Here is a 16,970-nt window from a genome sequence, read left to right as displayed (position 1 = left end):
AGCAAAGTCTCAACAAGATGAAATTTTTTATGGAAAAATGCAATATCCTCAGAAATAGATCTAGGGTTTTTTTGAGTTACGTCTGCATTTCCATGGTAACTAAATTTGGGTGACCATACTTTCTTGCTGGATGCTTTCTTGGCCCTTGCATTACGTTCTTGTTCCTGCAGAAATACTAGTGGTTGCATGATGTACTGTTTAGGAGATTTGATTCAATAGAAATTAGTCCCCCACCCCATGCTAGTTTTCCATGGGATGGGAATAGATCTGGGAAGCTGAAGGTGGGAGGAGGGAAGGCTGAGACTGCAGCAGGCTGGACTCAGTGCATGAGGTGAAAAGAAGCATGTCTCTTTCTGTCATCTGGTTGCCCTATATAGAATAAATATCTGCCTTACATCTGAAGCTTTCTTTCAATGAGTTTCATATCTCTGTAGCATTATTCTCTTTGCATTTCGTCATCTCATTTCCATTTTGGCTGAATTCCTCTTCATGACTTTTCAATCTCCTATTATTTATTATAGCTACCTGCCTTTTGACCTGTTAAAGCCCTTAGCTATCCACGTTCCTGGATACTTATAATGCTGTTCTTTTCTTTCTGTACACTAAGATACAAAGACTCCTTTTAATTACAACATAGTCACTCTGGACACTTTATTATAGTTGATTTACCCCCCACTTCTCAGCAGATCATAATTTTCCTCATGTTTAAAATACCTTAGATACTTTTTGTTCCTACATCTCTGTGCACCTCTTCTGTTCCCTACAGTAAGGGCAACTTTTCTGTAGCTTTGATTGTAAGATGGTCCTTTCACTTCATTCTTCCACTGTTTAGAAACCAGCTACTAATTTCCAGTCTAAACATACCCAGGACTGGTAAGCAGAAGATCTATGTCTTCTATTATATGGAATATCTTACATTTTTTACAGTCTGCTTTTCTCTAAAATTTGAAAATAAACTTATTATTGTTTATATACCTCTTCCTTGACTTTTAAACTCCTACCTTGTTTTTCTGTTATTGCAGCTAGCTGTTGGGGAATATAGGTCAGAATGTTGCCCGTACAGAGTGAAACTGCACTGAATACTGTACTACTGGATGGGCTATCTGGCGATGCCGCACAGGAGGCTTTCTTCCTACTGCTGCTTAGCCTCTTAATAGCTAGCATGTTTTTGTGACAATACCTTTCTATAATGCTAAAGTATACATTCTCAACTAGTAAAGGTTTGTTTCCTTATTGATTTTTATCCTCTGTATTATGATAATAGATTTTTAGTGCTGAAAAGAAATGCTGTGAAAGGCATAGTCTTGTTTGGGTAGTATCTGATACTTTTGTTCTAAAAGCAGCAGAGCTTTTAGAACAAAGTGCAGTGTAAGGGGGAGGTGGTGTTACAGGAACAGTATTGTGAAAAGAATAAGAGATGCTAAGAAAGCATGATTTAGCATTAAAGAGGACATGCGTAATCTCCTTTTGACCTGAAGTGGGCATGAGTTTAGAAGTTTGCAGCAGTAAAATAATATGGAACTTGATTTTGTGTGTTCAGAACAGGTTTGTGCTGAGAAGTCCTTATAAATGATGCCTCAAAAGACCTTGACAGGCTTGATAAGAGGGCCCATGCAAACCTCATGAAGTTCAACAAGGCCAAGTGCAGGGACCTGCACAACCACAGGAAAGCCAGCTCATCCTGGGCTGCTTCAGAAAAGCATGGCCAGCAGGTCCAGGGAGGTGATTCTACCCTTCTACTCTGCTCTGGTGAGACCACACCTGGAGTACTGCATCCAGCTCTGGGGCCCCTGACATAAGAAGAACATGCACCTACTGGAGTGAGTTCAGAGGAGGTCTATGAAGATGATCAGAGGGCTGGAGCACCTCTCATGTTGGGGCAGGCTGACAGAGTTAGGGTTGTTCAGCCTGGAGCAGAGAAGGCTTCAGGAATACCTTCCGGTACCTTAAAGGGACCTAGAGGAAAGATAGGGAGGGACTCTTTGTGAGGGAGTGTAGCAATAGGACAAGGGGTAATGGTTTTAAACCGAGAGATAGATTTAGATTAGATATTAGGAAGAAATTCTTTATTGTGAGGATGGTGAGGCACTGGAACAGGTTACCCAGGGAAGTTGTGGGTGTCCCTTCCTTGGAAATGTTCAAGGCCAGGCTATATGAGGCTTTGAGCAACCTGGTCTGGTGGAATGTGTCTCTGCCCATAGCAGGAGTGTCAGACCTTGGTGATCTTTAAGGTCCCTTCCAACTTTCTTCCATCCTTGGAATAAGAATACATCTCGCTCTGTTTTTTTTTTTTTTTTTATTATTGAACACATGAATTACAAGTACAGAAATAAAACAACTACAAACATAGGTGTTTGAGAAACCGTACTTAATAGAAAAAACTCATGGGTCATGGAAGGGAAATTGCCGTGGTGTTCTTGATAATCAGTTTAGAATTAAGATCACTTGGGGATGGCAATGTGATAGCTTACTAGGAAAAGATGCAATGTATGAGCAATGCAAGCATACTGCTTGTTTTTTAGTTTTATCATAATAATTATTGAAGTCACAAAACTACTCGAATCTTGTACATGTTCTGTTTTAGATGCTCTTCCTGTAGTTTTATTGAACTATATCATCTTAACTCTTTCTAAAGCAATAGCTGCAATCTCCATAGTTTTGTAACAGTTAAAGTATTTTGGTCGTGTGTGAAACCTCACCGGTGTGAGAATGGTGCTTCCATTCAGCACTGCTTCAGCATTAAATGATAGGTGTTTTGTTGTTTATGTAAGAGGACCAACATAGGCTACAATTGTTTCCTAGCAATTTGGTCTTTGTTGCAAATTAATGAAGTGATAATTGCACATTGCAACTTCTAGGTGAAGAACATAGGAATGGTGCTACCTTTATCATGCAATCATACATCTACATTCAGCTGTCTGTATAAGTATGTTGGACAAGAAACTTGAAAAAAAAATTGCAATGAGGCTTGTTCAGAAAAAATAACATCTGCTGTGGATATGTTTTAAATTCTTCAAGTTCCTGGTTTTGTTTCTGTCTCCCACTGGACATGTAAAATATGTTGAAATGATTAGAAATTATATGGAAGAGATAATAAGTAGATCACTTAGGAAGCAGTATGAGCTGCTTTAAATGTCCATAAAATTATGTTTCATTATATAATCTTATCTAGCTTCATCCAGTTGTTGTAACTGGATTTTTATTAGTGCAGGTAAGCCCTGTAGTTAAATAGGTACATCCAGCTTCATAGGAGACAATTAGGGCATCTGAATGGCTTTTTGTCACAGGATTAGATTATTGGCTCAGGGGCTGTACTCGTCCAAGGTCTGTCAGAGGAGGGTCCTCCACTCAGTTTTGGGAACTTGGCAGAAGCTGGTAGCCAGGGTCCATCTGCCTCTTGTGCAGGCAAGAGCTCATCCTTGTATGATGGCACCCAGCTCCCAAGTGGCCGTGAGCTCTAGTGTAGGGACTTCAACTCAGAAAGTCCCGGTCCTGCTAGCTGTCTTTGGCAAGGTAGCATGTTATGGCTTGCTGCAGCATTTCAGCTGCTGTATACACATCCAAGATTGTGTTTTTAACTGTTGAACTAATCAGGAAGAGATAAAACTTGTGTATAGTCAGATCTGTAAAGTGAACAAAAATAAACTTCGTTTCAATTAAAGGAAGAGTATTTATACTGCTTTTATCTACTGGTTTAATAACATGATTTAAGATCACATCTTCAATGGTGTGTGGACAATTTCATTGTGCAGACCAGCTCTTAGTCATAGCAAAACTTCCTTACGTCAGTGGGTTGAGACTGAGAACTCTCAGATGTTACTCTGATGTGGCCATTATTTTTTTTTTCCTTTCTTTCTTTGTACGTGTGTGTGTGATTCATGTCTTGTTAAACCAGTGTCCCGGTTTCAGGCTTAAACCATGAAAACCAGGAAACTGTAAAGATAGTTAACACTTCTACCTCAGTTTCTGTGTTGGTAGAGTGGGCATAGTACTTTCCTCTTCTAATGTTTGCTGTGCAATACAGTAAGATCCTAGCAAAAGGTGCTCAAGTAAAATGACTAATTGTTAGACTGACATGTTAAACGTAGCATTGACGTGACTTAATTTTTGAGGGAAGATGTTTTCCTGGTAGAAGTTCTTCGTCTTCTTCCCTCAAGAGTGGCCGTGATTTCTCACAATACAATTCCATGTACTTCTCATTTCCAGTTCTTGTCTAATGCAGCACCTCTGTTTGAAGCTCTGCTGCTCCCCAGCTGCGCTGCATCTGGTTGCACGGGGCAGCATTCCTGTGTTTTGCAGAGGCTGTGGGTAACAGAAGCAAGGATTTCTGTAGCTCCTGTGCTCTGGTGTGCTCTGTTAGTATGTGCTTCATTATCACGATAAGAGTTTACCTCTTTTGTTAATGTAATTAAGTTTGAAGCATGGAACAAAAGAATATAAGGTTCAGGGGGATCTTATCAGTGTGTATAAACGCCTGATGGCAGGGTATAGAGAATATGGAGCCAGATTCTTCTCTCTGGTGCCCAGCGAAAGGCCAAGAGGCAACAGATACAAACAGAAATACAGGAAATTACTTTTAAACATAGGGACTGACCTTTTGACTCTGAGTACAATCAAACAGTGGCACAGGCCGCCCAGAGAGGCTGTGAAGTCTCCATCTTTGGAGATACTCAAAAGCCTGACTGGACAGGATCCTGAGCAACCTGCTATGCCTGACCCTGCGTGAGCAAGGGATTGGACTAGAATAACTGGAAGGATTTCTTTCAACTTCAACAGTGGTGTGATTCTGTAACAAGTATCGTTCATTGTAATAAGAGTTTTAATTCTAATGCTTTGTTGGTAAGGCTCTTCATTTTGTAATTTGAGACATGGAATATAGAGCAGCTGCAGTTTTTGTGTGGGTGAAAGCTGAAGAATTATGATCTTAAAAAAACAATACCAGAATAAAAAAAAAATTGTTCCCAATCATCCATTCAGGGAGAAAGCGAAGAAAGATCCATCTTAAGCCACTTAGATGTGTATGGTAAATGGCTAGCAGTACTTATTTATTTTAAGTACCCCTGAAGGATTTCTTTTTTCCTGTAACTGGTAAATATTCCTCTCTGGTAAGTGTGACTTCAGAAATCAAGTAGGACTGTTACATGAGTAATTCACAGACAGGAAACCCGTTCCTTCCCTGTCTGTGTAAAGTGAGTTTGTCAGCTCATGACTGATGTAAAAATAAATTATCACTATGTATTCTTCAAAAACCATTTTAGCATCCTAGTCTATATAGCCCTATAGAAGATTTCAGTAACCAAGAAACTTACGGTAAGTTTGCAGTAATTTTTAGTAACTCTGGAAACTGGGAGTTTGGCTGTTTGTGTGGAGGACATATATCCCAAGAAAAATCAATTGTCATGCTATGAATAAATTTAAAACTGTAACATTTTACTGTGACTGTATGGAATTTCAGTGGGAGCTATAGGCTTTTCTTTGGTAAGATTTTAAATCTTGTTTAATCTTTGAAATACCACTTGATTCAAACAGTGATGTTGTACTAGTGAACCTCTTCTGTTTGAGGTGAGTGTGGTTGGAGGAAAGACTTGGGATCATGAGCGAAAGGACAGTACTGCATATAGCTTAAGAAATAATAGGGTTTTAATAATGCAAAACAGCTGTAGCATCTCTTTCATGCCATCTTAAAATAACTGGGTGAAAACTGACTTCTTAGTGGTGAATTCTGTGTTTATTTAAGATGTTTATATGTTTTAATAGGAAAAAAAGTAAGTCCAAGTTCAATCAGACTTTATTGTCTATTTTATAGTGAGGTCTAAGCAAAGTGATTTTTTTCTATTTCACAGCTTTTGTCTCTAAAAGTGATTTTTATTGGTATAATCATTAATCTTAAGATATTTTCTTTTTTTTTTCTTTTTTTTTTTTTTCCAGTGGGAAGAGATTAGTGGTGTTGATGAGCATTATACTCCGATCAGAACTTACCAAGTGTGCAATGTTATGGATCATAGTCAAAACAATTGGCTGCGAACAAACTGGATTCCACGCAATTCAGCTCAGAAGATATATGTGGAGCTCAAATTTACCTTGAGGGACTGTAATAGTATCCCTCTAGTTCTGGGCACTTGCAAAGAGACCTTCAATCTGTATTATATGGAGTCTGATGATGACCATTTGGTAAAGTTCAGAGAGCATCAGTTTACAAAGATTGACACCATTGCGGCTGATGAGAGCTTCACCCAAATGGATCTTGGAGACCGAATTCTCAAGCTGAATACGGAAGTCCGCGAGGTGGGACCTGTCAGCAGGAAAGGCTTTTACTTGGCTTTTCAAGATGTAGGTGCGTGTGTTGCCTTAGTCTCAGTGCGGGTGTACTTCAAAAAGTGCCCTTTCACTGTCAAGAACCTCGCCATGTTTCCAGATACGGTACCCATGGACTCCCAGTCACTGGTGGAGGTGCGGGGTTCTTGTGTCAATCATTCCAAGGAGGAAGAGCCACCCAAGATGTATTGCAGTACAGAAGGAGAATGGCTAGTGCCCATAGGGAAGTGCTTGTGTAATGCTGGCTATGAAGAAAGAGGCTTTGCGTGCCAAGGTAACAATGCCCTCCATGTTCATAGTTCAATTATTAACAGAGGTTTCACTTTACATCCCTATTCTGTGTATTGGGTCGTGTTAATTTTCTCCAAATTTTTGAGAGAAATGATATCACCATGAAAAAATGGGGTTTATTTAATCTGTGTAAATAATGTAATTTGCTAAAAATATTTAATAAGGGCCAACAATTGATTTTTAGTTAATACAATATGTAGTAAATTTAGTCTTTCATACCACTCTTGGACTTCCTTTCAGTAGATTATAGTTTTCTCAAATGCATTGTTTGTGTCAAAATATTTGATTTTTTGTGTGATTTTTATAAAACTTCGTGGCTTGATGTATAATATTTGCTACTGAGCTGTGTTGATTAATTGGGATTGGTAAGAAAAAAGCAGGTAGGGTTGTTTCAGGTAGCATAGTTACTAAATGCAGATACATTTGCAAAATTAATATTTGAGCTTAAAAATTGCATTTTCATGAATACTCATATATTTAACTCAAAATAATTTTCTCCAAACTTTTGGTTTCTGCCAACTGTGGTTATGTGAATGCTCCCAAGAACAAAGCTACACCAGGGATTTTGAATTTTTCCAGAAATGGTCTTTTAAACATTAGAGAAATACATATTATATTTACCTAGTTTTAATATCAATCTAAATGATGGTGGTCTACATTTTGCTTTTTACAAAAGTAGGTTTTTAAAATTTGTTTGCTAATTGAATCTTAAGCCTCTTTTCACAGAGTGCCTTAATGGGTGCTGGCTGTGTCAAGGGGTCTTCCATTAAATAACTAAGTAGAAATTAAACAGTAATATCTATAAATACCATGGATGGAAGGAGTAGTAGCTGAAATATGAGGGCTGTGTATCTACGTTTGTGTACACGTGTGTATGCACATACCCATAAGAACAGAAATTTAAGGTTTTCTGAGCATGGTTGAGGGAGCACCTATTCCTTTTTCATTGGTCCTACAGTCATCTTTATGTCAAGCAGGCAAGTCCTGGGAAGCTACCAGGAGTCCACCAAATGATAGCCAATTCATTGTGAAAACTTCTGCTCAGATTATGGTGTTGTTTTCTCAGACATTGCCAGGAAGGTATGGGAGAAAAGGGGCAAGAGTGTGTTTGGTTTGGTTTTTCTTTTAAGTATATTTTAAATTGGTTTTGCCCTCAAAATGAATAAACTGGGGAGCTGAGTCTTTTGAGTATGCTTTTTGGCACACTCTGCATATACTCAATATTAAGAACAAGTTAAACTCTTCTGTTAAGAGCTGAATCCAGAAGAGGATATTTTATTATTCAGAAATGCTTCATAGCTCCTCCTATAGCTACACTTAAAAATGCTAAAATGTTAGTGATACCCTTTTAACCACTCTGTGTAGTCTTGCTTACAACAGAACTTGTGTACTTGTAAATGTTTGAAAGGGGTTGGTTTAGAATGTGTTGCACGTAAGCACAAAAAGACAGTCACTTCAGAAAGTGTAAGACTATAATTGAGAAAAAGTTGAACTAAATAAAGTAAAATTAATTGTTTTATTAAGAAACAGTTCTCAGATGTTTGGAATAGGCAAGGCAGCTCCAATTGAGTTCACATCCATGTGTGAGTATATCTACATAATTTGGAAGGCATAAAATCAGGCTGTAGGACTACTGCCTTTTTCTTTAATTTTCTTTTTTTTTCCCCAACCCTTTTTTTTTTTTTTTTTTTCTTGACTCCCTCACCAACTGTTGATCAGGGGAGTGATATATGATGAAACCATTAACAATGGCTTCAGGTCCTTCTGGTTTATTCTGATTTAACATATAGTGTTCTACTAACTTTTATTGGAAGTCATATTTATCAAATATTTTCAGTGTGGTGGGATTGAAGTGGCACTCTAAAAGCAGTCAGTAATTCAAAACCCCCATTTGTTGGCATTAGTAACTCAGCAGGAGCTGGAAAGCTTGGAAAAAGAGTTCAGCTTTGTCCTCAGGCTCAATGCTGCTTTTGCACCTTTCCTTTTCTTCTCTCTTTCTCTTCCTCCTGTAAGGGGTTTAGGGTTTTTTGGTTGGGTTGTTTTTTGGTTGGTTTGGGGGTTTTTTTGTCAACGAAAGGGCAGTAGAGACAGAATTGGTGTTACAAGCATGGGCTGGGATGAAGTCATAATTTACAAAAAAAAAAAGTTTCAGATGAGTTTGAAAGAGTAATAAGGAATAGAAATTCTTGTCTTCTCAGTAGTTGGAAGCATTCAGCAACTTAGTGTCTGTCACTATGTGATCCTACATTCAGACTGTTACTGATTTTGTTCATTTATTTCTGTAATGCTGTTTTCGGAAACAATGTCATTTTGCATTAACAGGAGATTATCACTAAAGATTAAAATGAAGGACTCTAATGGTATATGATCAGTCTATTGAAGTTTCATTCAGAATGGCTTTTCTTGGTACTTTGAAAAATATTAAGGCATAGTGATGCCCTTAAATAACAGATATTGTACCATTTTACGTGACTGCTTCCCTTTCTGGGCATAACCAGGAAAAGACGACATAAGGCTCAAGCCTTTTTATGTTATTGGTGTACATATACATATAAAAGCAGATATGTTTTTATATCATATTTGACTTTAGGCTCTGAAAAGCCAAGGCTGGATTATAGGCTTTAGTCAGCATAGTGTTTCTTGTTGGAAAGACTATTGTTCGATTCTGGGTCCTACCAACTAATAAGCATTTTACGCTTATGATACATACCTGTCAGTTAAAGAATCAGAACCAATTTTGCTGTGACCATATTTGCCCTTATTATTGTGTGTGTGTGTAGAAATGATTTATCAGAAGTGAGTTGTATACCTTGCTTTGAGGAATTCTGGTCTTTGTGGCATACTTTAGGATAACAGTTTAACACATGCTCTAGCAAAGACTTTTGCACCTGTTCAGGATTTTTGAGGGAGTATGTTTGTATAAGGTAAGGTAAGATGTGTTGGGGAGCATGTTGAAAAAGCCACTCTTTCATACTTTTTCCCCCGCCCTTAGCTAATACATATCTTAGTTAACTAAATATGGTATGTATCATCTGCTGTAGACTGTTTGTTATTACATCTTTGTTAGCACTTGCATCATAGTGGCCCTGTCTATTTAATATTATTGTAATATTTCATCGTTGTCTTCATGCCATTTTGGCCAAACTACATCTTATAGCATCTTCTCTCTGAGAACTACTGTGTTTTAATATGTTTTGATTGGAAACTGGCTGGAACAGCACACTGAACCTAATGCTTTCTGATAGTCTCCATGCTATTCCCTAGTCAACAAGGATAACTCATCATTTCCATTAGTTCCCCATCAAACAGCTGTAGTAGATCAGTAGTTTATCTGCCTTCGTATTCTGTCTCTGACAGTGGTTAATGGCAGATTCTTAATGAAGAGCGTAAGAAACTGTACAAAGCAGTGCTTTACTGGATATACCTTTCAGGTTCTGCCAATCAACTGATGACTTCCTAAGACTTAAGATACACCTTGTAAGAAAACCTGTGTATGATAGGAATCAGTGGCCTGTGACCTGTTAATTTGTCTATTTTTTGGACTCATTTATATTTCTTAGTCTGTAGCCATAACTTGTCTTGTGTGAAAAACATATCTTCTTGCTGTTTTTAAGCTTTCAGTTTTAAGTCAGTTGGATAAGGTTTTCCTTGTATAGTGAAAAAATATCTGCTCCCTTTTCAGCTTCTCTATTAACAACTTTCTAGATCTCTTTCATGTCTAATATCTCATCTCTAATACCTGTTTTCCCAACTGTTCCTCTCTACTAGTGCCTTCTTATTTGGAGGACAGGCTAATTGCTCCATACCTTTGCTTATCCTTTTTGACTGTCTCTGTACATCTTCAAAGTAAACTATGTGATTTTTATGAAAAGGGCAATGAAGTTTGTGTGCGCTAATTTAGTTGAAGTATACCTGGAGATAATGCAGTGGCATAGTGTTTGGGGCAGCCCAAAGATCAATAAAAGAAAAGGAGCATTCACATCACCTACCCAGTGTGTGATTTGTACATGGAAAAGCTAGTCTTGTTTTGAATGCTACAGAGAGGAAATAGATCTCATGATGTGAAGGTTGGTTAGTTGGGGTAATAATATCAAAAATAAGGGGGAAAATGTAGGATAAATGTTAGAAAAAATGTCTTTAGTTCTGTAATAATCTGGAAGTCTCCTTGGAGAAATAATGGAACCTAATTTCAGGAGATGTTTTTTAAAAAATACAGTAACCAGATGATAAAGGAAATCCTGCACTGGCAGGCTTGGACTAATAAATCTGTTCCATCCTGAATGTGTCTATTCTGTTGTTGGTTTATTTCATGTACTTCAGAAAGACTAGCTGGACATGGAGAATGATATTTTCCATGATGATATACTTAATTAGTGCACATGCAATGGGCAATTGTTTATCCCTGTGGAAGTATGAGTGAGCTCGGACGTTCTTTTGAATGCTTCCAACAGGTGACCCTTTAGATCAAAAAGAAGACTTGTGGTTTCAGTTGTCAAATGGAAAATTAAATTGGTGGGCCTGAACAGAATGACTTGAAAAGCACAGAGTTACATTTTGTGCATGCAATCATAGGTATAGTTTCTAAATTTTAGTTGCTTGAACTGAGTAAGTCTGAATTGTAAATTTCCTGTGTAACACTATCTAATAAAATTGTAAGTTTTAACCACAAGTGACTGACACATTTTCTATAACAAAGCCAGAAGAAAAAGGAGAATGTAATCCATCAGTCCTTCCTTATGTATATAATTTTTAGCAATTAATCAGGTGAATTGAATGGGAGAAGAGGGAGTAAGGGATAAACGAGGGAGAGGTGAAGTTCACCTACTGTGCCTGGTTATTGCAAAAATGACTTCACAAAATTTCCCCTAACACTAAATTATTCAGTGCTTCAAGTTGTATAGTGAGCATATCCTAAATCATATTTTTCTCTCTGAATTTATGGAGATATGAAAGGAATGCCATCTGTGGCTCCTAGTCTGAACCATCACATACATTGCTTAATTCTTTCAATAGAATGAATGCTCTATTTGAGATAAAAAGATGTAAAACATCATTAATACTAAGGACGAAAAACATTTCTCTAGATTTCTTTTTTTCACATGCTTTAAGTAACCATTTTGTCTCTGCACAAGTAAATATACTTTTTACTTCTATCAGTAGATAAAAGATAACTTTATATGTAAAGAGAAAAAGGTACTATGTGGAACTACTCAACTTTGTGCAAGTGAGAACAGACGGAAGGCACACGCACTTGCTGCAGCTGCAAAGACGATAACATTTTCCCTTGGAAGTAGCCAAGTGGCTTGGATGTGTTGCTCACATTACAAAAGTGTGTGGTTTTAACTCTTATGCTCTGTGTATGGACAATTATGTTTAGTAAAATAGAGGAGCTGATCGTGTGATACATCATATAATAACAGAACTATTAAGAGAGTTTCCTTTTACATGAAATCTGAAATAGCAGCAATTCACATTTTTTTTAAAGCAGAGGCTTGATGTGTTGTTTTTTTTTTCCTTCAGTTTGAAGTATTGGTTTGATTTTTAAAAAGCAAGAGAGAGGCTTTTTAAAAGGGATTCTTAATCTTCCAAGCTAGTAAACTACAATGACAGCAACTATAAATTATGAATCACTTTATTTGTAAAATATTCATTGTTTTCATCCACTTTATATTCTATAAGTACTTAAACAGAGCACACAATGAAGGATTTACCTTCCTGCTTAGAATTTATTTAACTCTTACAAAAATTATGTCAGAAATATCCAGATGATTTTTCATAGGGGAAGAATTATGCTGCGCTGAATATTTCAGAAAGATCACAGCCAACTTTTTGTTTTTAACATTTTCTGACTGTTACAATTTCTTCTAAAGATTTTGAAAATATTCTACAATTTGTCAATCATAAGCCATAGATTTAAAATGCACATTTTAAAGGCAAACGCAGGAACTTACACTTTGTGAGCACATTTGTCACGTCCGCAGCAAGCAAAAACTTAGAAGAAATGTTCTGAAATTACTAGAAAATAGATTTTTTCGATACAACATTATACAGATTCTCTAGTTAGAAAACTGTGGGTTCGGTGCTCAGTAGTTACTTGAGGAGAATCTTTACTATATTTCTTGCAGATTGTGATAGAAATATTTAAACAAAAACATGATTATAAATATTTCTAGCCACTTTTTAATGTTCAGTGATTAGCAACCTAGTGTCACTGTCGTTTAAAAAAGCTCTGCTAATACTTCTTTCCAAGTTGTTCAGTACTACAGTGTCAACATATGACATAATTAGGTAATTCAGAATTGAATTTTTGTATTTGAAACCAGTTGGGAAATGCAAAAGTTCACTCAGAAAATGAAGTATTTGCAAAAGTGTTAAAGTCTCACAAAAGGCAACTTAATCCAAATCTCTTACCAGTTTAGAGGTGGTGCCCTCTATGTCAGATTTTGTATATTTTGGCAATTTATTTGTTGGCTTCTGGCCTGCTTTTCAAGCAACAAAAGCCCCCCCCACCCCCAAAACTTGAACACAAAAAGCACAACAAACCCTCCCCAAAGTAGTGGAATATATTGGATATTGACCCAGATTCTCTACAATTTAGCAAGTATGTGTGAGATACTTGCTTCCTCTTTTTAACATAGAAATTTTTGCCTTAGTTCTCTGACAGCTATATGTTCAAGACCACTACTGTTGAAGTTTTGTGAACGATTTTACTGCAAATATCTTATGGATGTCTGCTACCGAGAATCCTAAGGGATCTCGCTGGCATTTCCTTAACCTTTTCATTTTAATGGCTTCGCTTCTTTGCAGGCTTTCAAAAGATTAAAAACTAAATTAATAGTATCATCCTGGGCATGTTTTGCTTGTAGTGTCTTTGGTGACTTTCAATATCAGCTTAGCTCAGAGTTGCACAAAGATGGTATTGTCGGTGTGAATTCATTGAACACATGCTTTTTCCATTGGTTTCTCTGCCGCTCTCGTCTGTGTATAGAGCTGTTTGACAATCCCTTATTAGTTCCAGAGTGGAACTTATAAAGGCTAACAGGGGTTTGCATTACAACTGACAGCTGGTACTAGACTTTAATAGAGAGCAATTGTAGTGAGAGCTGTAAGTTTTGATAATGTTCAATGAAAATGCTCTTAAAGTAAGAACCATCTTGAAAGATGAGTACAAGACGACAAGAATCTTCTATATATCTGCTGCTTCTCAGCGTGAAGCACAAGATGTTGTCAAAACATGCTGTTGGCAGACATCTAAATAACCAGTAATTGATATCAGATTCTATTGAAACCCTTAGACTACAGGAGAAGTATCAGGACTGACTGTTTCTTTGGATTACAAACTGAATTGCAAGGGTTGCATCTGTAATGTCTCATTTTCTTTGCATTTGAAATTACAGTTTTAGTCTTGATAACACAACAGAAACATAATAACTTGGACTTCACACAGTCCTTTTGGAGAGAGAAGATGAGAAGTTCATTGCCTCGGATTTGTTTGTAGCTTCAGCTGTAAGTACCTGCCTGCATCAGATACCCTAACAATTGGTGTAGCTGTTGTGCTAAGGCAAAACCAGACCTAAACAATGACGAATCCTTCATAGGTCAAGGAGGTGAACTATTTCACTGTCATGAATCTGTGGGTTCAGTGGTTGTCTACTGTAAGGTTAAAATTTGATGTGATAATTTAGAACAGCTGCTCTTTGACAGAAAGATTCACTTTCAACAAGGGAAGAAAAAGCCATATGGTAAAAGTTGACACTGTGCCAAGCCTGAATTAACTGTAGAAGTGATACAGGACAGTTCTCTTCAACAACGTGGTTGAAGTAATGCATTTTTACTTGCCATTGGTATTTCCAATCTGTACACTGTTTTGAATTGTACCTTATCCCATGATACTTCTTTTGTAGTTATTTTTAAACATTATTTTTTATTAATAATGGTGATTAAGTGACAGACAAGGCTTATGGATTTTAAAACTATACAGTTTGTTCATAACTCTGTCCAGGACACTCTTTGTGCTGTAAAACCTCATCAAAGTTTCATAGAATGATTGCTTCAAAATTTTCAACCAAAATTACATGCGTTGTTAGAGGGGATGTCTAATACCTGAGTTCGTATGCTTTTAGCAGTATATTTAAGAATTCATTGAAGTCACACTACCTTTATACCCATACTTAAATTCTAATTAATTGAGAACAAGTAATGTGGAACCTAATGAAAGTGGTCAGTTTATGTGTAGGAATAAGGTGGTCATCAGGAGTTCAAAATCCTAGGAAGGATTCATTTGTCCTCCAATTTGGAGGAACCATTTTACAGAAAGATTAGTTCTAGGTGAAAAATACATAGACTCTCTTCTCTTTGATTTGGCAGAGATTTTTGATGGAAGGCAAGTAACAGAAGAAACTACTCAGAAGCACCCAGCTCTTATCTTTAAGAAATGCCAGTAAACACATGACCAAAACCCTTCCACTAACAGTGTACTTACCTCAAAGAATGCATCTCTTTATTTTGTTCCCCCCTCTATATAATGAGAATGTGGCATAAAATTGTTTTTTTGAGGGAGAAAAAAATTCTTTCATTCTCTTAGGAAAAAAAAAAAAAAAGATAAAATCTCTAAGGTGATTATTATAAAGCAGTAAAATATGTTGAAATGGTCATCTGTTACCCAGCTGAAGTAAGACATAAAGTTTGGCAAACATATTAAAGTCAGATATTAAACATGTTCTTTGAAGTTTTGCAACCTTATATAGAATTCACTTGTACAGCATTTGACCTAACCTGAGCAGTCCCTTAATCTCTGTAGAGGTAATTCTAAGATTTTAGGTATGCATGTATAGAACTGTTTTATTTATAAATGTATTCTGTAGCATTTTTTTAATGCCACATTAATCATAGGAAGCCATAGGAACACAGTAAATAAGAATTGTTACTTTGCTTTCATAACAAATGGTAGTTATTTTTATTATGCAAATAAATAGAAGCAAATTTTCAATAGTATGTATTTCCAGTTTAACAGAGGCATCTCCAGCTGCTGTAATGTCCTTCTTTAGACTACAAAACAACTTGAATTCTCTGAAGGTCTAACAGTATTATTTTTCTTATTTGGGTAATGGAATCCTAATACTGAGATGACAGGTATGGGCAGTTATTTTAACAAGCTGCTCTTCAAATCTGTTCCAGGAATATCCAGATTTTGCTCTCAAAAGAATAATATGGAAAACTGAAGGACTGAGGGATTGTGACTTGAAGTCAAGTCAAGGTGTATTAACCATGAACATGAGATCACTGTTCCAGCTGTAAAACTGGTGTTCATCCTGGAAAAAAAGGGGGGGGGGCTGCTCCAGCATGTCGTAAAACTCCTTCCTCCGTTACCAGTGGGCTAAATATCGACTCCAATCAACAGACTTAATATAACAGCTCTTCTGTCGTAGTATTTGTGTGTGGTCCCCATGAACTGTTTACTGCTAAAAAAAAAAAAAAAAAAACAAAAAAAAAAAAAAAAAAAAAAGGGGGGGGGGAGAAAAAAAAAAAAAAGGAGCTGGGTAGGAAGCAGGACATCTTAGCAGAAAAAGTTCAGAAATCTTAGTTAACCACGGCTAATGAACCTTCTGTTTCATACATTAATAGATCATTAATTAAGCTGCCATTTTTATACAATGTATAACCTCTCTGACTTCTTTGACTGTGAAGATGAGGTGTCCAGAGCTTTCACCTCAAGGTCGTATGAATATGGATTTGTTAACACAGGGGATGGAGTTAGAGAGACATATAATTGGTACCTGTGCATGACATTTAATAAGCAATGATGGTCTTGTTTCTCATACTGTGTGAGGGGATGAACTGGCAGTGAAATTAACAGTAAAAGGGGAATCAGCATCTTTTATCTACCCACACTAACCACAGTAGATGGTGGAAGAAAGAAAGCTAAAGCCATTTTTTAAAAAGTGTCAAGACAGGAAAGAGAACAAGAGGAGAGAGAAGAATGGAGGGAAAAATTTACCATGGTAAGTAAAATATACCTGTGTAATTGTTTAATCGAAGCCTAAATGCTGTAGTTAGCATTCTTAAAAAAAAAATAATTAAAAAATAAGACAATCTTATGAGAAAGGGAAGGATATTGATTTGAGTTCGGGCAGGAGTATTATTTAATGGTGTTTTAAAAGGAGGAGGAGTATCTGCAAGTTTGCTTTGTGCCTAACCACTAAAAAGATATTCAGGTTTCAAGGGGGGAAAGTGGGGTGACCATTTGAAGTCTGGTTTTGGGTATATGGTAGGTCTTGGATGGAACTGTTCTGCAAATAAAACTGTGATAATGACTGTGTCACCCTGAAAGATTTAAAGCTGATCTGAACTACAGTAAATGAGGA

General features: G+C 36.8%; 1 protein-coding gene across 1 annotated transcript in view; it reads left to right on the top strand.

The window, feature by feature from the left end:
• Positions 1-16,970, top strand: part of EPHA3 (EPH receptor A3) — a 232,273-nt gene that overhangs the window by 68,996 nt on the left and 146,307 nt on the right. The window contains exon 3 of the mRNA XM_014947309.1: positions 5,929-6,589. Within this exon, the coding sequence (XP_014802795.1) occupies positions 5,995-6,589 (595 nt within the window). The 5' untranslated portion in view covers positions 5,929-5,994. The remainder of the gene's footprint in view (positions 1-5,928; positions 6,590-16,970) is intronic.

The sequence above is a fragment of the Calidris pugnax genome, unplaced genomic scaffold, assembly GCF_001431845.1.
Source record: "Calidris pugnax isolate Ruff unplaced genomic scaffold, ASM143184v1 scaffold95, whole genome shotgun sequence".
Taxonomy (NCBI): domain Eukaryota; kingdom Metazoa; phylum Chordata; class Aves; order Charadriiformes; family Scolopacidae; genus Calidris; species Calidris pugnax.
Note: the sequence above shows the minus strand (reverse complement) of the source record. Positions and strands in the feature narration are given on the sequence as shown.